This window comes from Eutrigla gurnardus (assembly GCF_963514095.1).
Source record: "Eutrigla gurnardus genome assembly, chromosome: 22".
Lineage (NCBI taxonomy): Eukaryota > Metazoa > Chordata > Actinopteri > Perciformes > Triglidae > Eutrigla > Eutrigla gurnardus.
Window position 1 is genome coordinate 14,977,900 of NC_139933.1, and position 27,621 is coordinate 15,005,520.

The 27,621-nt window shown below is 44.2% G+C and overlaps 1 protein-coding gene across 3 annotated transcripts; it reads left to right on the forward strand.

The window, feature by feature from the left end:
* On the forward strand, positions 1 to 27,621 carry map2k6 (mitogen-activated protein kinase kinase 6). 3 transcript variants are annotated; one of them, XR_014596529.1, is made up of 13 exons: positions 1 to 416; positions 13,157 to 13,220; positions 13,859 to 13,907; positions 14,349 to 14,462; positions 16,052 to 16,171; positions 17,428 to 17,544; positions 17,630 to 17,681; positions 18,427 to 18,554; positions 19,527 to 19,604; positions 20,541 to 20,680; positions 21,311 to 21,356; positions 21,551 to 22,212; positions 22,255 to 27,621. XR_014596529.1 is itself a non-coding variant. In XM_084002250.1 (12 exons), exons 1-12 carry the CDS (start codon positions 326 to 328, stop codon positions 21,626 to 21,628), a joined length of 1,077 nt encoding a protein of 358 aa, XP_083858376.1. In that variant the 5' UTR covers positions 1 to 325; the 3' UTR covers positions 21,629 to 27,621. The 3 variants fall into 3 exon arrangements, 2 of the variants coding, with proteins under 2 accessions (XP_083858376.1, XP_083858377.1); XM_084002250.1 differs by having other exon boundaries at positions 21,551 to 27,621; XM_084002251.1 differs by lacking the exon at positions 1 to 416 and adding an exon at positions 775 to 827 and having other exon boundaries at positions 21,551 to 27,621.

Below are 27,621 nucleotides of genomic sequence, written 5' to 3' on the forward strand. Positions count from 1 at the left end.
AACGCCGTGGGACTCCATTTCCCACCGTCCTTTGCGCTCCAAGCAGGAAGAGCGTTCTCTCGCAGGGGCTCACACTGATCCAAGTTAGGAGCTTTCAGCTGCCAGCCTCGGCCCATCATGTAAGTGCTGCGGAGAATTCTTTGCAGTGCAATTGCAAAACCGCCCGTTTCGCCGACGCCCGCGGGGCTCGTGCAACCGACGCGTCGCTTCCTTGCAGCGAGTCGCGCGCTCCGGACGCAAAGAGGCTCCAAGTGCATGAAGACCGAGGCTCGCGTTTTGCATCTTTGTTGCAGAGCGAAGCCGCCGAAGCTCCAGCGCGACGGCGATGGAGGGAGGGAGTGAGAGAGAAGGCAAAGTCTTTTGTGCTTCCCCTCCCCCTCATCAAAGCAAAGGGGAAATGTCTCAGCCGAAGGGAGGTAAGAACATTACACCGATCCGTGCACGACGACGCGACATGCAATCACGGCTGCACGGCTCTGCAACATGCACGGCTGCAGCGCGAGCACGGCCGGTGCATTTTAAAGTTACATGGTTTTAGGAGGGTCAGTGTGCATTTCCTGTTTAAGATCTTCCCCTTTGCACAGTTCCTGGTAAGACGATGCTGCGTGCTCTCTCTCTCTCTCTCTCTCTCTCTCTCTCTCTCTCTCTCTCTCTCTCTCTCTCTCTCTCTCTCTCTCTCTCCCCGGGTTGACGTTGTTTGCAGCGCACAGGCGGGGATGTCGAGCACAGGGCGCCTTTAATAGTCACGAGATAGACAAGGACACTGCAACTCTTTCTAATGAACTCTGCTCTGAGTTGATGGCCCGGGCGCGTGCACGTTGCTCAAGGTAAATAATGAAATAAAAGAGGCGTGCTTTTGATTTTTTTCTTCTTTTTCTTTGGTGCAGCAGGGCAACGTGACGTGACAGCCTGCAGCTGTCAGTGGTGCAACTTTGAGTGTTTATTGGGTGTTGATTTTGCTTCTGCATATGGGACAGAAAATGAACAATCTAATAATAGAATTTGTTGTGAAGTGGTGGTGAGTTCAAGAACCAGAGGGGGGGGGGGGGGGGGCTGCTGTCCAGGCAACTGGATATGTGTCAGCCCCCCCACTTTGGGTGCGTGGGTCCGCTGATGTGCAGCTTTTACCTCAGCGTGCACGAAAGCACCGGGTAACACTTTGACCCCGAACTTTAGCGCCGAGCGGCGAAGCTCTGCAGCCGCAAACATCATCAGTGAGGAAGAAGAAAACAACCAGCTGCAGTAAAAGCAGCTCTGGCGTTTTTTTCCTCCTCTAGCTGTGTTTTCCAAGAAGTGAGGCTGGTACATTGCACAACATGCGCACACACACACACACACACACACACACACACACACACACACACAGAGAGTAATGAGCAGGTAGGAGAGAGAGAGAGAGCCCCCGATGGTCAGATCCTCGCAGCGTTTATCTGCTCCGTCGATGGTTCTCCGTCCCACACAGGAACTGGATCGTTGCAGCCGGTTCACGGTGATGAATAATGACGGGTTCTTCTCTGGTGGTCTGGGACGTTCCTGAGACCAGAAGACCGTTTTTGCTATCGTTCACTGATGATGCAACGGTGCAGAACACAGTGGAGAACCTAGTGCAGAACATGGTGCAGAACGGTGTAGAACAGTGCAGAACATGGTGTAGAACAGTGCAGAATATGGTGTAGAACGGTGCAGAATATGGTGTAGAACGGTGCAGAATATGGTGTAGAACGATGCAGAACACAATGCAGAAACGGGATAGAAAGATGCAGAACACGGTGCAGAACACGGTGCAGAACACGGTGTAGAACGATGCAGAACACGGTGCAGAACACGGTGTAGAATGTTGCAGAACACGGTGTAGAACACGGTGCAGAACACGGTGTAGAACGATGCAGAACACGGTGCAGAACACGGTGCAGAACATGGTGTAGAACACGGTGCAGAACACGGTGCAGAACACGGTGCAGAACATGGTGTAGAACACGGTGCAGAACACGGTGTAGAACGATGCAGAACACGGTGCAGAACACGGTGCAGAACATGGTGTAGAACACGGTGCAGAACACGGTGCAGAACACGGTGCAGAACGGTGCAGAATGATGCAGAACACGGTGCAGAACATGGTGTAGAACGCAGTGCAGAACATGGTGTAGAACACAGTGCAGAACGATGCAGAACACGGTGTAGAACGATGCCGAACCTGGTGCAGAGCGGTGCAGAACATGGTGTAGAACATGGTCCAGAACACGATGCAGAACACGGTGCAGAACATGGTCCAGAACACGGTGCAGAGCATGGTGTAGAACATGGTCCAGAACACGGTGTAGAACGATCCAGAACACGAAGTAGAACATGCAACTGGAAGCCAGTTCCCTGACTGACGGATAATCTGCTGCGTTACGTTTCAGCCTGGACTCTTTACGCGGCCGTAGAACAGCTTCTGTCAGCCGCCTCTCGGTCCTGTTAGCGGTTCTGCTGCAGGAACCCTCACTGATGACTTTAATAATTCATTAGAGCTGCATCAATTAGTCAATTAGAGGAAAAATTCAGCAGCTACTTTCATAAACGATGCGTTGTGTATTCCCCGGTGCTAGTTTGCTGCTGTTCTGCTGCTTGTGTGATTATAGATTTGATGTTTCTATTTATTATGATTATTATTATATTTTTATATTTTATAACAAAACACATCACCTTGGGCTTTAAGGAAAGTGTGGCAAGTGTTTCTTTTTTTCCAATATAGTTTATTAAGCTACAATAACAGTCTGTTATATGATTGTAGATTGAATATCTTTGTGTTTTTGACTGTTGTCTGTAATATTTGAATATTGTAAATCTGAAGGTTGCTGCTGAAGGAAATAAGTGCGAATCTGCAACCAGTTGGTTTAGAAGTCAACGTTGGCCATGTGAGAACTAACATGTATTATAATGTGAATGAATCCAGCTGACGTTTCTCACGTCTCTCTGGTGCTGAACGCTCCCAGTCTCAGTGAAGAGAAGTTTCACTGTCGGGTCAACAGGTCAGCGTGAGGAGAGCAGGAACTCTGAATCGTTTCTTAAACAGTAGTTTGTGTTTACAGCTTGCTGGGATTCCTCCAGTTAGTAAACAACAGTTAATGAACGTTTAAGAAAACCTTTTTTTTTCATGGAACAAAAAACTGAAATGATTGATTTGAACCCTTTAAGACCTACAGGCTTGTATTTTTAACTCAAAATCCTTGAAAAACAAAATCTGATGCTTGTTTACATCAGCGGGTACCAACCGATCTCAACCAATAACATCATCCATCCTTCAAACCAGCCTCAGCTCTGCACAGAGCTGAAGTATTCAGATTCCTCCCAACGTCCCGCCTCCTGTTCTCTCAGAAACACGGAAGATAAATACTGACTCTAAATGTTAAGTAAAGCAGCTCCACAAGAACGTTCCACAAATACAAGAACATACAGTTGACAAGAAAACAAGAAGAAGCTGATTATGAAGCTGATAGACAGTAATCTGGTTGTTAAGAACCAAACTGTTCTGCTGGGCCTGAAAGTGTTGTATAACTCGCTGAAGGAAACGAGAACAGATCTGCGGATCTAAAATAAGCATCAGGTCCGAGTGTTTCATCGACATCACGGCCGACCGAGAGAAGACTTCCTCCTCTCACATCATTCGGCTCTGATGCACGTTGAGTCCTCCGTCTCCGTCGGCGACGCTCCCTGCTCCTTGCCGTTGTGCACTCTGCTGGCCGGCGGCAGCGTGACAGCGAGGCCCTCCCGGCTCGGGGACCCCCCCACGGGCCCTCGGGGCCCGGCCCTCGCCCCCGCTGCACAAACGTCCCATTTGTCATGCAAATGGGGGCTGATTTCAGCTGCACGGATACCAAAGTTGCTGCTGCGGAGGGCCGATTGTTGATCCAGTTGTCGGCCGTGGTGTGTTTTTAACAGTAGAATCGTTCAGAGCGTCGTGATCCGCTAACTCCACGTCTATTTTCAGAGGGTGAAGCGTGAGTTCAGCCTGCGGCTCGTTCTGTCCAACATTTAGGGCTTTTTCCACACTTCCTGTCAGCAGAGATACATAAAACCGTGATGATGCATTTCTTTTCTCACCAGTGTTTGATTCCAACCTTCAGCAGTTTTTCACACCGGAGCTTGTTGTGTTTTCTGCTTGTGTTAAAACACGTCCTCACCGGCTCCTATTAGCACCTCGTGTGTGTGTGTGTGTGTGTGTGTGTGTGTGTGTGTGTGTGTGTGTGTGTGTGTGTGTGTGTGTGTGTGTGTGTGTGTGTGTGTGTGTGTGTGTGTGTGTGTGTGTGTGTGTGTGTGGAAAAACACTAAAGATAATTTACATGACAGAAGAATCTCTTGATACGTTTTTGAACGGTTTGTTTCAGTGGGAAAAAAACAAAATTTGCCAAACTGATGATTTGTTTTGCATTTTTGATGAAGGACAGTTAATCGACAAACGATCGGCTAATCAATTAACATCGCTGGCATCATTTATACGGGAACATCGATAATTAGCGATACATTATAGAACTGTGCTGTATATTGTGTTTATGTTAACTAACCAAATATGAAATATTTTATGTTGAAATTCCTCTTTAGTCCGGTTTAATATGGTTTAAATATCCGTATTATGAGACGTTTCACATTACTTTCTCTTAGTTGAACTAGAATAGAGATGCGTTGCTTCTAGCGGCCTCTCTGGCGGTAGATGGAACTGCAGGCGAGCCTCTGGGACTCATCTCCCTCATCCAACAGTGTCGACTGTCTCTCATCTGCGTGATGCCTTCAAATGCTCCACACTGAAAGGACTCACTTTGCTTCTTGATGACTTTCCTTCTTCACTTCCATTAGTTTGTTGTTTCTTTTTCTTGGACTGGAAGTTGAATGGTCTTCTTTCTCTGCCTGTTGATCCTCTATTGTGAGTCAGCAGTAATGAAATGTACCTGGTCACTTTAGACTAGAGGGAGCCTGACTCAGCAGCTGGAAGTTACCGATTTCCCATTACAAGTAAACGTAGCATACGTTTCCGTGAGTAGCTTCACCTGCAGACCAACCGCTGCTGACTGACGGAAAAAGCGAATTTTGAATTTTGCGGGAATGTCGCCACAGACACGGAGATCCTGTTTCTGTGCAAAGCAGCAGGTACACCCACTTTTATTAGTGGTCACATGATTGTTTTAACTCTCTTTGGTAGATAGGAACTTAATAGACAATTAAATAGACGATAATGTTACGGACTGCCACTTTAACGTGACTGAAATGTGTTTGTGTTTATCGCCATGAAACATGAAACGGGCGTGAAGTGTTTAGGTGGAAACCTTTGAGGGGACAAATAGTTCCAGCAGCATCTAAGAGAACAGATGGTGGGAAGTTTATTTTTAATCAGTGTTGCGATTAAAAGGAAGTTCCTGTGAAGGCGAGCAGACGACGGCATTTACGAAACAAACGTGGGGCGCTGTCGCCCGTTTCCTCCGGCTGCATCACTTCTATCAGTTTTGTTGATGTATTTGTTGAAAACGCTGCATCATAAATATCATCACGAGAGACTTGAAACAGCCGTCTAGTTACTATCTAGAGAAGTGATGATTCACATAATACAGGATGCCTTTATCCTCTATTCATGCAGGGAGAACTTTATGATTTATGATGAAAAGGTGAAAAAGTTGTTTATCTTTGATGCAATAAAAATATTAGTTTCTTTTAAAAAAAAAAAGTAAAGTGGCTCCAGTGTGTTTTAGTGACATTTTAAGCATTTTAAACATTTTGATGATTATCGGGATAATATCGTGAATTATTTTGTCTGGCGTAGTCGTCACATTACATCTTCACATCGTCCCGTGCCGTCGTGGTCTCGGGTACTCGTACTTGACCCGGGTCAGTGGAGGCCGTGATCCGACACCCCGACACTCGTACATTTCTGCGAGTGTGGCAGGAAGTGGCTTTGGGACTCGGTGACTCCCAAAGGAGCCTCCGACAGCTGTAAGCTAAAGGAGCTGCCATCTTTGGAAGTGTAGAGTAACTCGCACACTGCCAGAGCGGTTCGGGGGGCCAAGCGGCAGAGAAGTTATTTTCTAACCCCCCCTCCCCTTCTGTCCTGCGTTACTCTCTGCGTTGCCATTTCCTGTCCCGGCCTCCCTCCCTCCGTGATTGATCCGTCTTCCTCCAGCTCCGAGGAATTCCATTGAGGAACTCTCCGCATTCTTGGAATTCCAGGCCGTGTGCACGAGCGCGGCCGCCGCCTCTCCCCCCGTGACATGCAGAGCTCATTATCAGGCAGGCCCTTTCTGCACGCATCCCCCCCCTGCACACTCCGACCCGTCCAAACCTCCCTGTCAGCGTTCCTGTATTTCCTCCACTGCTCACCGGCGGGACGCTCGTGCACGGCGAGGCCGATGGTGTGCACGTGTCGGGTGTGGCGGAGACACCCATCTCCTGTGGCCTCGCTCTGGCATTTCGCCGCACATACTTGAGCTCACGCGCTGCAAATCACCGGGACGGAGACGTACTGCTGCATTTAATTAACCCGCAGTGCCCGAAACCGCAGCGTGCACGTTCGATGCTGAGCTCAGCAAGAATAAAGGAAGGAATTGTGTGTTTTGAGTTACGCAACGAGATCTAGAGAGCGCCTGAGATGGGATATTTTTAGATCGCACACTGTGTTTCCTAGTCAGCTCAGTGGAAAGTAATTAAGTGCTTTTTCTAAAGTTGAGTGCAGACTGGTGGGGAGAGGACTCACGTTCCATTTTAGATACCATTTTGACTTCGACGGAAACTGCTTTGACTTGCTTCCCAATGACGCTCCGGTTGTGTCCTGTGTTATAAATCCAGCGCACCTTTTCCTTTGACGTTGCTTTCGTCCCGTTCGGCTAGGAAAGAACCGGGGTGACCCACCCCAAGTGCTCGTACTGCGCCCTAACTCTATTCCATAACCTGCACAGGAACACCCGCCCTCCTCTTGTTTTGCACCTTCTGAGTCACAATGAAGGGAAAGCTGCACAGCTGGTTGGTCAACAGGGAAAAGTTTATTTTTTCATTTTTAATGGTTTATATCTTTGCATGAACTTGAAGTATTATTGACAAGGCCACCCCTCGCCTGGTCCTCGCCACGTCCCGGGACCCATGGCGCTCCCGGGGCAGACTGTCCTCGGGGGTCAGGGGTCGACAGCGATGTCTCGCTAATGCTAATTGCTAATGCATTGAATGTAAACTCAAATTTGCAAATGTTTATAAGACTGTATTTTGTCGTTAAAACAGACTTTACAACACATTTTTACCTAAACCGTAATAATAACAATAGCCAGCATGCTAACGATTAGCATTAGCGCTGGCAATTGCTATAAGCTAATAGCTAAAGAGACATCATGAATAGTAAGCTAAAACCGTGACCACGTCCGGCAGTTCATGTCCTTTTTTACGTTCTGCAACTGTAGCAAGGAATTAGCAAGCTAGCTAGCTAACCAGCTAGCCAGCGCCTAAATGAGTACAACTTTATGCTTCAGCCACACGTTCTGGTCACAGCGCAGGAAAACACATCGCTACCAGCAGATAATGAGTCAATGACACAGATTCATTTGATTTAGAGAAAACACCTCCGTCTCTCCACATGTTGATACTTATTTTCCTCTTTTTAGGGTCTGTAAGTTATTTATTTTTAGACCCACCAGTGGGATTTTCAGACCTCTGATCACTTTATGCATAACCCCCCATGGCGATATCATTTATTTTGACATGACCTTGCAATCAACACTGCAGGATTAATATGACCCCCCCCCCCCCCCCCCCCCCCCCCCGCAGGACAAGTTAATAGTCGTATAATATGACTGCCCTGGGTTCAAATCCGCCCTGCGTTCCTCTTTTAAAGCATGTCATCCCTCTCTCTTGCCCCTTTAACTCTCATGCTGTCCTCCCGCAATAAAAGGCCAAAAATATAACTTTAAAATAATGTCTGTGTTGCTGAGATGTATTCTTATGACGTGGTGTTTGACAATATCAGCCTCATTCTTTCAGCTGCAATCCCGGCGGCGTAAAACGGACTTGGGAGCAAATAAAATAAATATGAAAACATTATTCAAAGTGGTAAGTAGGCTGTACTGCTGACACAGAAAAGTCATTCGCTCTGATGAGAATCTGGATCTGTCATATAAAACTTCGTTCCTTGAACACCAGCTCTCCTAAGAGTTCACGATCCGCGCACCAAGCTTTTTTTTTCTTTCACACACAGAGCTCCACGGCAAGTATTTGCATTTGTGAAGCTTTTTTATTTTGCATTATATAAAAAAACTGATTGTAAAAAGATTTTATGACGCCACATTAATCGATTACGCTGTTTCAGCTCTGTGACTGAAAGGCAAAGCTCTGAATGCTTTTTCCCATCACTTCGTAGCGTTGTGATAGAAAGCAGAGCTTGCATTGCTGCCGGCCACGTAGATTACATAACCCCCCCCCCCCCCCCCCCCCCAACACCTCCTCCTCTCTCTTTCTTACACCTCTGTTCGCTCATCGTTGTCTTCTCCGCCAGCAGCAGCAGGTTTTCAGCTCTGAATCCAGCGTTCCTGTTCGTTGAGCTGCAGGTTGATTTGCATGCTGCTTCGGCTGCATCGCCGTGACGACACGCAGCCATTAACGACTCCACGCAGGAATCTGCGCCTGCAGCTCAACGTCTCTGCACGTTTACAGTTTAGTAAAGCCGTGGTAATGTATGTGCAGATGTCGCACTCAAACATACTGGAATGACTGGAATTGCATTTTGTTTCCGAAACAAATATTTGTATTACTTAACAGATAAGACACACAAACCTTTCTTTTTTTATACTGACAAACAATCAAATAATTTTAAATAACATAAACATGAATCATAAATAAAGGATGCTATATTTGTATGCTATATGTTTTAAATCAGGCTCTAATTTTCACTTCTCTGCCATGATAGCAGATAGCAGAGGTCGACAGCTAGCAACGATGTTTACGATTATCCCGATAATGGAAACTCACCACGATCGACTTATTGTCTGTTTTTCTATCGCTCCATCCCGATTCTTGCATCGTGATCTGACGGCTGTAAGGCGAGCGATGCTAACTACCTGTACGCCCTTAAAGCTAACGTTTTGTCCGACACTATGAAATTCGTCACTAAATATAACTTAGAATTGTTTTATGTGTCTTGCTAACAAGCAGCTAAATGAAACAAGAAGACTTGACTGATGTCAAGTGCGACGCTCACTTCCTGTTGGCCACAAACATGCATCATCCTTGCAGCTGATGTCAGCGGTGTGATGTGTGACCTCACTGCCACATCAGCATGATTCCTGCATCCGGATGCAGAGGGAATAATAATTATAGGAAATTGGAAATAATTCTGGTGTTAAAGTAACACACTGAGAGGGCTGAGCAGGTGCTCTCTCTCCCTCCGAGTGTGTTCTGTGGTTTCCAGTTACTATTGTTGTCTGTGTAAATGCGTGTAGGAGGAGCTCAAACTGACATTTTAGTGCAACAAAGCTGCTTTGGAAAGTGGAGACCAGGAGGCCACCGGCGGAGGGCCGCATAGCACGGCAGCGTCACACCCACCACTGTTTGCACAGACCAGGACTGTGTGTGTGTGTGTGTGTGTGTGTGTGTGTGTGTGTGTGTCTGTGTGTGTGTGTGTGAGAGAGAGAGAGAGAGAGAGAGAGAGACAGGTTTCTGACTGACACATCCGTCCTCGGCCCATTCGTTTGTTTTTTTCCCACAAGACAGCGCTGCAATGTGAGAAATTCCAGTTATTCTTCTGGAGCCGCTCCACGTCCACCGTTAAAGGAGGAGACACACCTTCAGTGTTGAGTTTTAATAGCGAGTTGAGACATCAGAGGGCGGCGGCGCACGGTGTTGCGATCCTAAACGTTACCTTAAATCTTTATGCGTCACCTGTTCAGAGCGTCATAAAAACAAACAGGGGGTTGGAGTCTGAAATGACTCACTGATTCAATACTCACTATCTATGAAGAGGACTATGTAGAGGACTATGTAGAAGACTATGTAGAGGACTATATACAGGACTACGTAGAGGACTATATACAGGACTATGTAGAAGACTATGTAGAGGGCTATGTAGAAGACTATATACAAGACTATGTAGAGGACTATGTAGAAGACTACGTAGAGGACTATATACAGGACTATGTAGAGGACTAGATATACGACTATATATAGGACTAGATAGAGGACTATGTAGAATACTACGTAGAGGACTATGTAGAGGACCATGTAGAGGACTACGTAGAGGACTACGTAGAGGACCATGTAGAGGACCATGTAGAAGACTATGTAGAGGACTAGATAGACGACTATATAAAGGACTAGATAGAGGACTATGTAGAATACTACGTAGAGGACTATATACAGGACTATGTAGAGGACCATGTAGAGGACTATATACAGGACTATGTAGAGGACCATGTAGAGGACTACGTAGAGGACTATATAAAGGACTATGTAGAGGACCATGTAGAGGACTATATACAGGACTATGTAGAGGACCATGTAGAGGACTACGTAGAGGACTATATACAGGACTATGTTGAGGACTATGTAGATGACTACGTAGAGGGCTATGTAGATGACTATGTAGAGGACTACGTAGAGGACTACGTAGAGGACCATGTAGAAGACTATGTAGAGGACTATGTAGAAGACTATGTAGAGGACCATGTAGAGGACCATGTAGAGGACTACGTAGAGGACTACGTAGAGGACCATGTAGAGGACTATGTAGAAGACTACGTAGAGGACTGCGTAGAGGACTATATAGAAGACTATGTAGAGGACTAGATAGAGGACTTAATATAGAAGGCTATGTATAGGACTATGTATAGGACTACGTAGAGGACTATATAGAAGACTATGTAGAGGACTATGTAGAGGACTACGTAGAGGACTAGATAGAAGACTATGTAAAGGACTATATTGAGGACTATATCGAAGACTATGTAGAGGACTATATAGAGGACTATGTAGAGGACTAGATAGAAGACTATGTAGAGGACTATATAGAGGACTATATCGAAGACTATGTAGAGGACTATATCGAAGACTATGTAGAGGACTATCTCGAAGACTATGTAGAGGACTATATAGAGGACTATATCGAAGACTATGTAGAGGACTATATCGAAGACTATGTAGAGGACTATCTCGAAGACTATGTAGAGGACTATATCGAAGACTATGTAGAGGACTATGTAGAGGACTACATAGAGGACTATATAGAGGACTACGTAGACATCGCTGCTGTTGCACAATTAAACATATCGGATTAATCCATAATAAATATTCACATCATTTAATGTAATGAACATTTTAAGCTGTTTTGTTGAGTTGCCTCTGATTGAATCGCTGCAAGTAGGTTTAAATTCCCCTGGTAAGCAGTGTCTATGTCTAGGGCTTTTATTGTGAAAGGTAAGAACTAATGGAGCAGTTATGATGCTCTACTCACACTAATTACATTATTTGCATAGATCTGTCTGCTCTCATTGCTGCCAATTTTTCCTCCAGAGCAATGCATGATGGTCTATAATACTCGGTTAGTGATCATGAGTTGTGCACTACTTTTCAAGATTAATTTTGGGATCCTTTGAGTCCACTTTACGGGGCATAATAATACTCAGACAGCACTATAACATGGATAACTCGATATAGAGAGGATAGCAATTTCAGACACAGCAGATCCAACATGGCTGCTCCTCCTCCTCCCGGGGGTCAGGACGGATCTGAACAAACATGCGACCGGCTCGCAGCAGGTCGACCCAGTCTGAGGAGGTTTGAACGGGATGCTGCCTGGACACGAGATGGCCACACACACACACACACACACACACACAGAGTCACTCCCTTAGCAACCTGTGACGCCCCGTAAATGAGGCGCCCGGCCGTGAAACCGTCAGTGCAGCGCCTTCAGATGGAGCGAGCACACCTGAGCTGCCAGACCTCCTCCTCCTCCTCTTTATCTTCTTACTCTCAGCATCCGTTACATTCAGTTAGGATCTGGAGTCACTCACTGCATCCAACCGTAAGTCCATGATGCCGCTGTTGTTGCTATGTCAACAGGAAATGTAGAAATCGTAGCCTGCATCAGAGACATGAGATGATTTTCTGTGACGGCTGCTGCCGGATGTTTTACATCAGTGGGAGTTTTAAAGTGGCGGACGAGTCATCGGTGGACGAGTCATCGTTACGTTTTGACTTCGGAACGTTTTGCAGATGCATACAGACGGTTAACGCCTTTAAGCTTTGATAGATATTACAAACTCGGCAGCTCGTCTGGAGGTTGATAGAAAGTTCCCATGATGCCGTTTTGCCCACCGTGCTGCTCTGCTGCTGCTGCTGCTGCTGGGAGACGGAGAGTGTAAAAGGTTGACCAGGATGAACTCTGATCAACTGATCTCTCGCGCTGAGCTATGTTAAGAAGTCAAGTATGCTTTCATCTTGCGGTATGCTCGGCTGCCGGCGGGAGCGTCCTCTCTGGAGGCTCATCAGTCGCCTTTCTTCTGCGCTCACTTCACTTGGCCCGAAGCGTCAGAGCTCTTTGCAGACGTTTCGCTGCGTTAAACACAGATTAGTGAGTCTTTTTTTTTTTGTGGTTTCAGCTTCTCAAATTTCACATCTTTGCCTTTTGGAATTTTTGGTCAAGTGGTTTGAAGACGACATCACCTCGGGGTTCTGAGAGGTTCTCATGAGCATTTTTCACTATTTTACTCATAAAACAATAAATCAAGCAATGGTGAAAATGATGGTGAGTCGCAGCCCCAGTTCTTTCAATGCTGGTCTCAAGGTTTAACACTCGGCTTCTGTGACCTACAAGCTTCTACCAGGAACTTTCATGTTGTGTTGATTTTGGCGCCCCCTGTGGACAAAAGCAGTAGTGTTTCCAAGCACCAGGGTCCCTTGAGAAAATCTCTCATTTTACCACAGCAGGGTCAGACAGTCTGCCTCCACTCAGTCCTGGTTCTGGTTCTCCATTTCTGCCTAGAATCGATACAGTGTCACAAAACAAAATATTGTGATACTCGATATTTTAAATATTTCCTGCGAGATATTAAAAGGACTTTTATCTTGACACATTTGACAGTAAAACTTCTGTGTTGTCATAGTTTTCATCTCACCTCCGTTTTTCTGACGCTGTTCTGTGTTTTGTGTGTTCCAGGTAAGAGGAAGCCGGTGCTCAAGCTCCCTAAGGAGGTGTTTGAGCAGCCTCCTCCCGCTCCAGTGTAAGCCTCTTTACTACCTCATGTTTGTTTTTAAGTTCGTGCTCACCTCCTGACTGTGTTGCTGAAATATGTTAAATGATAACAAATCCGCCAGCTTGTCCCGGGTCTAGTTTAACTTGTACGTAATGTAAGAGGATTGATTTTTAGACTGTCAGAATGCTCGTAGATCAGCAGAAATCCAAAAGGTTCAATATGTCTGAAACTCAACTTCATTGAGAAACCTGCAGCAACAGAAGTTCATGTGGAAAGTCAGATTTTACCATTTGTCTATCAAATTTAATTTAGTAAATTTAATAAAGAAATTGGGTCATTTTATTTATTTTCGAATTAATTTGATATATTTTTTCATTTAAAAATACAATTTAATTGATTTCTGAAATTATTTTAGTTTTGTGATTTTATTGATTCTTGACATTTGCGTTTGCATAATTTTATATATTTTTTCAAATGTTTAGATTTAAATGTTTTTAATTATTTAAATCTGTTTGTAACTTTCACTTTTAAAAATGTATGCTCACGTTTTTTCTTTAAGCTCCACATAATTTCCGTCCTGAGATTTTGTTTTTGCTTGTTTACTTCCTGTTTCACTCAAATTGAACATGTTTATGAGTAATAAGCTGTCCGTTTATGTGTTTCAGACCCCCCAGAGATTTGGATTCGAAAGCTTGTGTAACCATCGGAGAGAAGGTGATTTTCTGTCATTGTTGCACCTTTTTATATTCTTCTCTCTTACATAAGTCCTCACTGTTCGCTGTGTTTTTCTGGCCCACAAAGGTCGGCTCACTGAAGCCTCTGTCCGCTGTAAAAGACGCCCCGCTGAACATTACAGCCGAATTTGAACTCTTCTGATTGTGGGGAGACTGGAATGCCTTTTACTGCCCATCAGGCAGAAGAAATATTTATTTTAAACTCATCAAATAAGTGGAATTTTCCGTTGGCAGAGGTGGAGGCTTTTTTCTGTGCTTGACTTGGCCAGGATTCAGAGTGACTGACTGCTTGAATAATGTAAAAGGTTTTGTACGGAGGACGAGACTCTGCTTCTTTACATTGTGCAGGTTTTAAATACAGAAACCAGTGTTTTGTATCCACCTCTCATCCGGCTGCCTCCTTCTTGTCTTTCTCGAGCAGAACTTCGAGGTGAAGGCCGACGACCTGGAGCAGATCGGCGAGCTCGGCCGCGGAGCGTACGGCGTCGTGGACAAGATGAGGCACATGCCCAGCGGCCTGATCATGGCGGTGAAGGTGAGTGAAAGCCGTAACCCTCCTGCTTTCACACTAAGGTGTCTGAGGGTTCAGATTTAAGAGTAAATAAACCCAGGAGTTTTCTTTTTTTAAATGCATTCAATCATCAACATGGTCAGGACTGGGAGGATGACTCGGTTGCTAAGTTGGCGAGTCAGCGTTAATGATTATTTGGCCATAGCGATGTTTTCCTCATAGGCGTTGTCATGGTGACGTCGTCTGTCCGTTTATGGACTATGGTTCTGAAGCCTTGAGTTTGGCATTTTGTACGCCATCTTGGATTTTTTGCCAACAAGTGAAGGAAGTGACCATATTTGGACTGTGGAGGAGCGACGGGTGGATCTGATGAGCACAAGCAGCAGAGCGGCACCCCGAGCAGCAACCTTACTGGATCTGGATCCATGTGGATTCTGGTGTGAAGCTGCTAACAAAGTTAGCTTTATGATTCCAGGTCAACTTTACAGCTAAGTGTTGAAGTCGTCTTACCCATGTGAGGCTTTCTTCCAGTGCAGACGCTTTTCCTCTTTGCTCTCACCTCTGCTTGTGAGTTTCTGCTGATATTTTTGCTTTTCTTTTGTGATAAATTATGAGCAGCGGCTCCTGGACACTTATACATCACTGGGACTATACTTTTTTTGTAGATAGTAGGTTATTGCTATAATATAACATTTTTACGACCTTCTTAGCATTGCACAAGCTTGGCCTACCGATAGCACAAGCCTGCACTGAGACGTGGGGAGACGTGACATGGAGCTGAAGCTAATTAGTAGCAAGATGCCTCCCTTCTCTGCAGACGACGACCACAAACTTCTACAGAAGATTGCAGTACTGGAAACTAAAATGCACAGATTATAGAAGTGAATGGACAATGTGGAAACGACACCACTTTACCATGGACTCAAAACAGTGGACAAGATAATGCTAATACACTGCTAGTTAGCACTACAGAGAAACAGGAGGGCCGTGTGCAAGGTAATAAATCTACAAGTTATCTCTGGAAGTCTCTTGGTGCTGAGCCTAAAAGTAAATCACCGCCCAGAGAAATGCGAGGGCGATTAACAGGCAGAGACCATAAACTCATGTTTACAATGTTTACTGAGATAATAAATCAAGAGAGAAGTCGGCTTATTTTCTCATAGACTTCTATACAATCAGAGAGGAGATGGCCCCTGGTGGCCAGAAGAGAGAATTTCAGTTTAAGGCACTTCAGGTTTGGCTTTACTTTTCAGAACCAGATTGTAAAAATTCCAAGATGGCGACGGACAAATGACTGAACTCAAGGCTTCAAAACCATCGGGTGACGTCACGATGACCAACACCTTCTTATAGAATGTCTATTCTCCAGATCTCCAGATTTGCTGACAGAAAAATGAAATTGCAATAGCCAGGTTTGAACCAGTAGAGGGCAGTAGCTATGCATGTTTATACCACAATGTGTAGAATGTTGCAGTAAAATGTCAAGATTCAGAGTCCTTCAGCAGCACCACTGGATTCCCAGAAACTTTGCTTTCCAACTGGAGAGTTTGGGTTCTTTAACTCGCCGCCTGTTGAAGTGAATCTGAGCCGTACTCGATGTCGTCCTCCCTCAGCGGATTCGGGCCACAGTCAACACTCAGGAGCAGAAGAGGCTGCTGATGGACCTGGACATCTCCATGAGGACCGTGGACTGTTTCTACACGGTCACCTTCTACGGAGCGCTCTTCAGAGAGGTGACATGCTCTCTAGTCTCATCGTTCTCGTTGTCTTGTCTACTTCTTCACTCGGACTGCTTCCGATTCAAATCGCTGCTTTAAGAACTTCAGAATGTGTATTTAGATGAAAGGTTTTGTTTCATATTTCTCTCGGTACAATATTTGTTTTCATTTTGGTGACGTAGTGAAGCTCCATTATGTATCTGAATTAGTGTAAAATAAAAAAAAATAAAAAAAATAGTGATGCAGGTGTGTCTGAGGTCATGCAAATATTAGCGATACAATATTATAAGTTATGATTCTAAATAAAACTCCATAAAAATTAAGAAGATTCAGTGTCAAATATACGTCAAAATGAAACCAAACATGTATTTTTAATTACATTTTCTCACTTTATGTTAAACGTACTTTTAGGTAACACATTCTGTGATTCCCACGTCTATAATACATTATAAAAATACATATGTTCTAATCTGCTCATAACACTGTTATTATAGTTCCATCATTATTTATAACAATAACCCTAACTAAAAAATGTTCCCAGGGATCATAGTGTTTCATAATTACTATTGTTGTAATACATTACAAATATTTGTATAATGTGGTATTATGTGATTAGATTTACTATGAAAGGTCATTGTATCTTTTAAATAAAATAAAAAATATTTATAATTAAATATATGCAATAAAAACGGTCAAAATGTTGAGCTGTACTCTATTTGAAATTACTTTTTTACTTTATTATCACATTGTAATTAATTCTAATAGTGATTATACAATAATAATACAATACAATAACATGTATTACAGCTCTGAGAATTATAATACACATGGTCTGTTTGCAAATAACCTGCAATTATTAAGTTTTAAAGCATTATGAATATTTATGAGTGCTTATTACTATAATTAAACAGTGTTATAAGCAGGTTATAGAGCATAAGTATGTTTGTAATGAATTACAGATATGGGCAAAGTTTTACAATTTCTTTCTCACACTTGCCCGTATTTATTGATATTAATATCTGTGGTCCAGATCTGCGTTGTTGACCTGCAGCCAAACCGCCATCGTGTATTAACGACAAACAGGCCAATCATAACAAAACACCTGCAAAGACTTTCGGATGCAGACGGCTTCCTGCAGCGCCGAGTTGGATGTCCAGGATTTCCTCGCCGCGACTACAAACACGGGACAATCTGTCGCTTCCTGTCCCTCCGTCTGGAACGCATCCTGGCACCTTTTTTTTTTTTAACTATTTTTTATTGTCCGTTGCCAGGGCGACGTCTGGATCTGCATGGAGCTGATGGACACCTCCCTGGACAAGTTCTACAAGCAGGTGATAGAGAAGGGCATGAACATCCCCGAGGACATCCTGGGAAAGATCGCCGTCTCGGTGAGTTCCCTTAGAAAGAAACGATCCGCTCGATGACACACGAGTGTTGTGCAACTCTGCTTATTAACGGGCTTTGTTATTACAGATAGTAAAAGCTTTGGAGCATCTGCACAGCAATCTGCAAGTCATACACCGAGGTAAGAGTCTGAGTGGAAACCCATTAAAGCTCTCAGTCGGAGTCCGTGTCCACTTCTGTGATGCATCACCGCTCGGCAGCACTCAGCTGTTCTCCTCCTTCACTCCTTCAGCTCTCATTAAAGGGCCACACTGAAGCCACGTATGTTTCATAATGACCATGGCTTCTTTTCCATATGATATTTAAATCTATTAGCGGACTCTCAAAACCAGCGTGAGTCATTTGATCCGTTACATCGAGTCCGCAGTCGTTCCCGTCTAAGTGACGCTAGCGTTACGATCTCAAGCACCGTCAACCTGAAATGAGTCTCCACTGAAAGCTGCACTCGTCGGTGTAATTGTATGAACAGTGGATTAAACGGCCGAGGGTCATGTGACGGAGGTTCGCTCAGTGATGAACTCCGAATTATCGCTCAGCTCGCCACTTTGGTTTTCTGGCCTGCAGTCAAAGCTAAAAAAAAAACAACACCCACCCGTCGATCCGGTTTCACTCAGGAATATGTCGCCATACGGGAGATAGATGCTCTTCAAATACTCTTTCAGCTGTGCAAGAGTCCCGTGTTATTAATACGGTGCTTTTTATGGGTTAATACTTCCTGTGTGCGACCTCCGTGGCCTGGTGACGAACGCTACATAGCTCGTTGCTCGTTTGCATCACGCCTTCACGTCATCATTCAGAAAGATTCCAGTGACAGAAAGATTCCAGTGACAGTCACACAGTCAAAACTGCTTCCTGTTGTCTTGCAGACGTGAAGCCCTCCAACGTGCTCATCAACACTCAGGGCCAGGTGAAGATGTGCGACTTCGGCATCAGCGGCTACCTGGTCGACTCCGTGGCTAAAACCATGGACGCCGGCTGCAAACCCTACATGGCGGTAAGTGGGAAAGAGTCGATCATTTAACTGTTTAACCGACGAACATCATTTTAAAACGAATGATTATGTGAACAAGAGTTTGTCTGCAGCTTTACTGTTCTGGTTCACTCTCACGGCTCTCATCGGGTCGTTTTCAGAGGAGAAGCTGGAAGAAGCCACAAACAGCTGTCGGACGCGGTTAGCGGTTAGCTGGTGGACATAGAGAAGCATTTAGTAGCTAAAAGGACAGATGTTTTCCTCCAGAGGTGGTGGAGACCCAAAACAGAGCTCAAAGAATGAGACTCAGCATGAAATCATCATCAGACGTTTCAACAATCAACTGATTGCCCACAAGTTCACCATATGAACCTTTGTCTCCCCCCTCTGGCAGTGAGGGTAATTACATCAACACTGTCAACGTGTGCTTATAGAGAGCTAAAACCCAGAAATGAGTCGGCATTTTTTTACGTTTTTGTTCTGATATAAAAAATACATCAAATTCGTTGAAGCTTTTTGCGTGTCTTCCATAGACATGGCCACTTCAAGACTTATGTTTACCCATAAAAAACATTTTCATTCATAGATCTTGGGAACCCTCAAATCTTTTCTTTTATAGAACTTACCTGATGTGGGAGGTCAACGGACCCCTTTTGGAAATCCCCTTGTCAGTTTTCACAATGTATCTTTAAGTAGTAGCGTTATTCCCGACCACGACGTGGACCAGCTACTCCTAAAGACATTTAAGAACGTTTCCGCTGGACATCCGGTGAGCGACGTTTCTCAGACAGCAACCAGTGAACAGGTTCACCTCGTTATGCTAATGAGTCCGGTTAAACCGCGTCTGCTCTGCTGCTGATTGGCTGATGGGTTTTAGGGCCAGGCGAGTGCTCGGGGAACATAGCGCTCTGTGAGTTGAGGATGACAGGGAAGCGTGCAGGTCGTCCCCGACAACCGCCGCCATAAGTGACATCATGCTTCCTTCTCGTCCCGCAGCCGGAGAGGATCAACCCCGAGACGAACCAGAAAGGCTACAACGTCAAGTCTGACATCTGGAGTTTAGGGATCACGATGGTAAACCGCCTCTTTTATTATTTATGGTTTCTGTGTGACCTCGTCTCATTTAGTGCAAAGAATGTGATGAGTGACTCATCATAATGATTTAAAAACCTGTGCTGCACCATCTAGATGTTTTGTTATGAGTTGTTAAATATTCATAGCTTTCTCATTTGCACATCTCAAATGAGACCAGAGAGTGTGTTTTGGCATCACGGATTCAGCAATTTATGGAAATGTCCCATCATTTGAAGGCAGCTCGTCCTCGTCTGCTGCTTTAAGTCCGTTCATTACAGACGAGCAGCAAATGTGCCGGCCGAGGCGAGTGTGGAATAAAACACACGTCTGCTCCTCCTGGAGAAGCTACGAGCCGCCTGGACAGTAACAAACAGAAAGAAGTGAAAGTGAAGCAGCGACACGTTTCTTTGAGACGGATTTTGATCTTTTCCAGTTGTTTTTTTATTTTATTTTTTGTATAAATAAAAATCAGAATTTCAGTAACCTGAATAGTATGGTGGTTGAGAGAGCTCAATACAAACAGTGGTGTATAGGCTGTGAAAAATGATGCAGATAAATAACAATAATTATATAATAATTATTAATACATTATTATTATTATTATTATTATTATTATTGGACAAAAACAACAAATTTACCCTTTAAGCTGTTGTAGGTACTGTCATGGGAGGGAAGTGAAAAATACAGCCTGATTAAAAAAATAAATAAATAAATAATGTAACGGAAGTATCATGTAATAAATAGCCAACATTTGTAATATATGATTTATTTATGCAGGAAGACCTTATTGTTTATCATCATCTTATATGAGATAAAACAACGTCTTATCTGTAACACAATACAAATATTTGAGTAACCAGATCGCTCTTGATGGATTTTCCGCCCAGAAGAGGTGGCGTGCGGTTCACGCTGTGTTGTGATTGGCCTCTCTTTCAGATCGAGCTCGCCATCCTGCGTTTCCCGTACGACTCGTGGGGAACGCCGTTCCAGCAGCTGAAGCAGGTGGTGGAGGAACCTTCGCCTCAGCTCCCTGCCGACCAGTTCTCCCCCGACTTCGTGGACTTCTCCTCCCTGTGGTTCGTCTCTTTCTTCTCTCACTTTGTTTCTGATGGAAAACCTTCAAAATGTCTGTTAGTTTACAATCAATATCTTAATTTCTCTAAATGAATTTTTTCTCTGAGCCAGAAATCTCCACTCATTATTCTGAAGGTTTTCACAACAGGGTTTGTTCATATATCATTCATAGCCTCAAGCATTACATGACTAAAAACAAGGAAAATGGATTTTATTATATTCATGGATACGATGATAAATCCCAGATTCCCTCTGTAAAACCATCTGACTCTAATGTGTCAAGAAAATGAACCAAGAATTATGAACCTGGCTTCATCTGATGTTCCGATTTCTGTTCTGGAAATGTATGATAATTAGCACATATTTAATAAGTTGATGCCTCATTTGCATATTCAAACGTACAATTTCAGAAAACTTAAACACAAAAAACAAGTGATCTATTGGGGAAGTTTCTATAATGTTTTACCATTTTATTTTCCCTATGGAGGGAAAAGTGAAAGTAAACTTAGGTTTTTAGAAGCTGATCCAAACTGGCCTGAGATCAGTGAGTGACGTTCATTCACGTGCATTCGTTGTCAATTAATGTCTTTTTCTTTTCTTTTTCTTTTCATCTTTTTTTTTTGCGTCTGCAGCTTGAAGAAGGTTTCCAAAGAGCGGCCGACTTACACAGAACTCATAGTGAGTTTTTTTCTCTGCCTTTTTGATCCGCATGCTTCCTGTAATTCCGTTAATCAGACACCGGAGGGCGCACAAAGACCAGCGAGTCCACGTGGCTGAAAGTCCTCCTTGATGCTGCGGCACATTTGATCACATCACACAGATCCGATGTCCTAATTGCACTCAGACTTAATGAATGTCGTTCTCCTCCTCAGCAACATCCCTTCTTCACCTCCCACGAGGCCAAAGAGACCGACGTGGCTAGCTTTGTCAAAGTCATCCTGGGGGACTGAGGGGCCACACCTGCACGGGAGGGAGGAGGATCCGCCAGAACGCAAAGAAAATACGAGAAACAAACGAAAAAGCAGCCAATCGCTGACCCCCCCCTCCCCCTCACATGCTCTCGCCCCTCCCTCCAGATTCAGACAGACGGAGCCCAGAGGAGACGCAACGAGGAGTTAGGCCCCGCCCCCACCTGGCCTCCACGTCCTCTGTGCATCACCTGACATGGGAGAGAGAGGGGGGCTCGCAGTAATCTGGAATCAATTTAAACGTCTGTATGCAAAAAGTCCCTCTTCGGTTAGATTCGTCCGCAGCAGAGTTTAGAACTCACGGTGCAGATTATATTTAAAAAAAAAAAAAAAAGAAGAAAAAAAAAGAAGATATAATCTATTGTGTAATCTAAATGTTTGTATACTCAAAGCAAAGTTGTTGCATCGGTTTATTAATTGACTGCATGTACAGAATATACGTCTGGGCTCAGATGAGGATCAGTAGAGTCGCTGCACTTCGACTGCTTTCACTCGATCGTGACGGAGGTCGATTACACGTTTTGGGCTGTGTGTGTGTGCGTGTGTGTGTGAGTGTGTATGTGTGTGTGTGTGTGTGTGTGTGTGTGTGTGCGCGTGTGTGGCTGCAGCATTTAGGATGAAATTACGATTCTTAGCATTCTTTGACGTTTGTCTGTTACCGCTCTGAGGGCAAGATTTTCAAAATGAAATGTTTCCTCTGCAGTCTCAGCACGCCGGCGTCAGTCAGGTCTGTTATTTATGGGGGGGGGATTTTTTGATAGTTTAAAAACAAAGAGAGCTGCAGGGATGACACGACAGGAAGTTGGAACCGCCTGCTTCCTTCAAAATAAAAGAAAAAATTAAAAAAAAAAAAAATTCAATTTGGGATTTTTGCAGAAAATAATCTCTGCATCAAACAAACGTTTACTTTTGAACCGTGAATGCAATCGGCAAAAAAAAGCTAAACATAGTCATGTGACTGAGGTGATGACATTCAACCATTTGTTAATAACCGCGTTTCTCAAGACACTTAAAAGCTTCTTAATTCACCAGACTGTTGTTTACTGACGTATTTGATATTGTAGGAAAGTACTGTTGAAATCTCTTAAACTGTTAAACACAGACCTGATTTCAGGCGTCGAACCAAAAACAAACTCCGTTCAAGAGACGAGGAAGTGTAAAAATAGTTTTTTCGGGCTCGTTCCTGCAGCTCTCTGTGTCGCCACCTTGTGGTTGGAATTTATAAAGTCACAGAGAGAGGAGTATGATGACGAGTGTCTACCAGTCACGATGTCTTGGCCGTGGGGACGTTGCATTCGTCCACCAGTTGCAGATGCAACTAAAGGGGAAACTAGAAGCGCTTAGTTTGATGCAGAGAACCGCCCTGCTAACGCAAATACACACGGGTGGAGTGAGACGGCACCGGTGCGGTTGTAATCGTTCAGCCCTGCGTGACGTGTGTGTGTGTGTGTGTGTGTGTGTGTGTGTGTGTGTGTGTGTGTGTGTGTGTGTGTGTGTGTGTGTGTGTGTGTGTGTGTGTGTGTGTGTGTGTGTGTGTGTGTGTGTGTGTGTGTGTGTGTGTGTGTGTGTGTGTGTGTGTTGTGATCAGTTGTGTGCCGTTATTCTCCTTGTTGTCTGAGCCAATCACAACCCTCTCCACTCCGTGTTCAACATGAAAAGAACTGGATGTTATTATTATTATTAATATTATATTATTAATGTTATTATTAATGTTATTATTTACACCCCCCCCCCCCCCCCCCCCCCGACATATTTACTGCAGTTTCTCTTTATTTATTTCAGCTGCTGTTTTCCCTCTGAACACTTGAGCGGTCCGTGTTCTTTTATGCTTTGAGACTGTAACCCCCCCCCCCCCCCCCCCCCCCCCCTTAAATTCATGACATCATAATTCCACTTCCTGCTTTGGCGGCGTAGATTTATAGCATCATCTCTGTTTCTGACGACAGGAAGCTGCGGCGTTGCCTGCTCGGCGATCAGCTGACTCTTTTCTTTTAGCTGTTACGCTAAAGTACGACTCTGTTGACCAAACTTGAAATGCTGTATGTGTCCCGATGGCGAGGTTGTGACACAGTTTATTAGGTTTATTTAGGGTAATTTACATCATCTCCTTGCCGTTACATATGTTGTTACTGGGTATGACTTGATGTTTTCGCTGAGCTTCGTTCAGCCGCGCGATGTTGTTTGTTGCTTACAGGCTCAATCTGACTCGTTCATTTACAGGACTTTTAACGTTACCAATATGTGAAAAATACAAATGCCGTCGCCACAGTGTTTCACCCAGCGGCTCATGTTGCTGTAGTCTTAGAAAGGGGAGGAGCCAGTGGAGAGGTATTCAAAACCTACACACTGTCCCTTTAACATTAACGGAAGCTCCAGTAGTTCCAGTAGAAACACAACGGCCACGTTTAAACCTGCATTTATTTAGTCTTTTGTTTGTTTGTTTTTTGGCCACTATGGGGCAGCGGGAAAATTTGACCATGCAACATATTACATCCATAAAAAAAATCCACCAACTCCTGAGATGTTCACTCCACTGTGTTCAGCAGCCAGTCGCTAACTTTGCTGTTTGGTTCCAAACAGGAAGTGTACTATAGTTGATGAGAGCCGTGAGACTGAACCAAAACAAAGAGCTGAAAGATGCTTCAACGAGTCGGAAGATCTCTGCATCCATGTTGGACATTGTCAGCTGTAAAATTCTGAATGATTGCCGCTCTAAGTAATTGTTTTTTGATGGTTTTAAAGCGTTGGTTTACTTTTCTAAATTTGCATACAGTCAGAAAACCTCATAAAAGCAACAACTTTCAGATGTTTACTGCAGACAAAGACCTCAAACACACAAAAGGACGACAGATTGGACCTTTAACCTTTGTGCAGGTTTTCCTCTCTGGGACTCTTTCACTAGTTCAGTCGGCTCCGTCGTGCAAACGCGTTCACTGGGGAGTTTCCTGTTTTGTCGCACACCAACTTTCCTTTTAACCTGCCCCCCGCTGGGCTCGCTGGCCACCAGATAACCCCTCAGCGTTCCTCGCTAACAAACGTCTGTCAGCCTCCTCACCAGATTCCTCACCGGGTTCCTCCTCCGGTTCCTCCCGTCGCCGTGACCGCGACGTTTCGCCACAGCTGGCTCTGCTGAAAGAGAGTCTGGAGAAAATGGCGTCCCGTCAGCCGCAGCTCACTATCGGCCACCATGATGAGCACATTAAGGGCTCCCTCACCAGTATGTTTCTGTGCCAAACATGGAAATATACTGCTGAGGAACTCAAATGGCCTTTTAATGTTTTTATTGCATGAGAGTGAGTGAGTGATTTAGCTTCGTCCTCTTCGCCCATGTTTCTCTTCTCTGTGGAAAAAGTTCAATCTGCGTCGTTTTCACAGATTTGCTTATTTAGCAAGTTTGCGCAAAGAGACCGAGAGTAGAAGAGCGAGGGTGACGGGGAGCCTTCATCACTCTGACGTCCCACCTGTAGAATATAACCCTCGTCATCAGCGGACCTGGTCTCTCATCAGCGGCCCTGGTCTCCCAGCAGCGAGTCCAGGTGTGTTTAGTCTGTAAGTGTCTGGCGATGCTTTTTCCCCGTGTTGAACCTTTAAACGCGTCTCCGTCTTTGTGAGCGATGCTTGAACACTGTTTCGTGGGACACACCGATGCATGCTGCTGTGATGTTTTGCACTGTTTTGTACCGAGGAGCCGCGTTGTCACGTCGTAACTGTGTTTACTGTCAGAAAACCTAGATTTCACCATTTTACATGGATGTTGTTTGGCTTTTATTCTGAAAGGTTCTGCAAAGATGTAAATTCTCAAATAGTAGCTTTTTTCATCACCTGCAGATGCTTTTTTTCAACCAAAATTATGAGAATATTTAAGATGTTTTTTTAAAAGTAGGTGATAGACTTATTTCCTATTGCAGAAAAGTACGACTTCTTTCTTTTTTTCAGGTGTTCAACATCACAAATGTATGGAAGCCCATTAACGCCACTGTCAGAAAAAATAAGCAAACCTAATGAGTTGGTGGAGTCTGTCATTATTTTGAGAGACTAAGTCAATATCTTGAGAAAGTTGCTCATTATTTTCTTTTTTTTCTGACATTGGCATTAATGGGCTTCCATACAAACGCACTGTCAAACAGGATTAGTGAACCGTACATTCTACCGCCATTTAAAGACTTCTAAGCACATTTTGATAGGATAACATTGTAAAAAATTGTTTTTTTTCCCGATGGAAAGGACGCTTCTGAGTTTATTGTGAAGTATATTTAAATAAATCTGACACATTAAAAGGCTTCTCGTGCATGTGACGATACGAAGGAAAACACAACAAAAAAAAACATTGCTGAACAAAAACACTCGCTGTGTCCGACTGAGCAGCACATCGATCGATCGATATATAGATATTCGTGACATCATCTTAGATTTTGGTTATTGTGATATGACATTAGTGTTTTCCTTGTTTTAAAGGCTGCAAGTTAATGGACTATTCTATCGTTTTCTTGTCATTTTATCCACATTACTGATGATTATTTATCAAAAAATGTCATTGTGTAAATATTTTTTTTTCAATCGTTACAATATTGATATCGAGGCATCAAAAATATCATGATATCTGATTTTCTTCCATGTTGCTCAGCAGTGTGGCCCAGTTTCATCCTACAGCACACGATTATGTTGAGTTCACTTACTTCAGAAAATCAGGAGATACCAGCGTGCAGATGGAGAATCTCTTTAATATTTGCTGCTCCAGCATGATTTCACAACACTAAACAAAGAGACATTTTGCTTCGCTTTGATTGGAAGCTTGCAGGACAAAATTATACTTTAATATGTTGTATGAGGACTGCAGTATTGTACTTTAAAATCCTGCACGTAGAGCGTCTTTTATACTAGTATGAAGTATTGAACGTTTACACAGTTCAGAGTTTAGTTTTTTCTTCAGCACCGGCTATTATTTGAGAATTTGCAGTATCCACTTTTTTTTTTTTTTTTTTTCTTTTTCAAACGACAGCTCTGCTCACATCCGGCTCGTGTTTTTATCGTGATGTAATGAGCAGAGCATGGCGTCCAATCCCGTGGTCCGTCCTGGTCGCCCGTCTCACCCCGCTCCTTCTCACCCCGCTCCTTCTCTCACAGATAAAACCGCCGTCACCCTCCTCGTCGAGGACCACTCCTGTGTTTCGTTGTTTCATAAGGCTGCATGTGGAAAGTCCCGTCCACCAGCTCTATTTGTGGCTCTTTTTTTCACCTGCTGAGTAAAAGCTCTGTCAGGGGGGGGGGGGCAGGACGTCCGAGTGGAAACTATCCTCGCATCCCATCACGATTCCCCTCCTGACCTCTGAGTTCATCTGAGTGCCCGACAACAGCCACGTATTTCTGGATGATCCAGCAGGCTTTTACTGGAACAAGACTCCTATTTTTTCTTTTCTTCGGAGGTCAGATGGAGAGAATTGGAGGATATTCGGCTCACCTTCCTCCTCATCCTCAAAAATTTGTCACAGACGAAATCTCAAAAAGCCCGACTTAGTTCCGTCAGATGATATGGAGTGTAAACCTGTCGTTTCTCGTCATTTTAACCCAACTGTTGCACACAAACACTTACGATAATCCTACGACGTGACTTGTGAGCTTGGTGTTTCTCTGTTGCGGGTGGTGAACTGCTGGTGCACAAGGCTGTATGTGACTTCTGATGTTGCGGTGTTGTGTTCTTTAAACGGGGTTGGGGGGGGGGGGGGGGTACCACAATGAGATGTATCCAGAGATGCTACTGTACGTGGAAGAAGGTTTCGGGAAGGGTTACCATGGCTACAGCTCCTTTGCCCAATGGAAAGTGAAGTTCTCAGTATATCTACACATCTCTAAAGCCTCTGCTAAAGACTGATGACTGTTCATTTAGAGCTCAATGAATTTCTATAAATATTTTAGATTGCTCAAACTGATTATGTGCAATTGTAATGATGGAAATTCAATAAAAACAAGAGGTATTT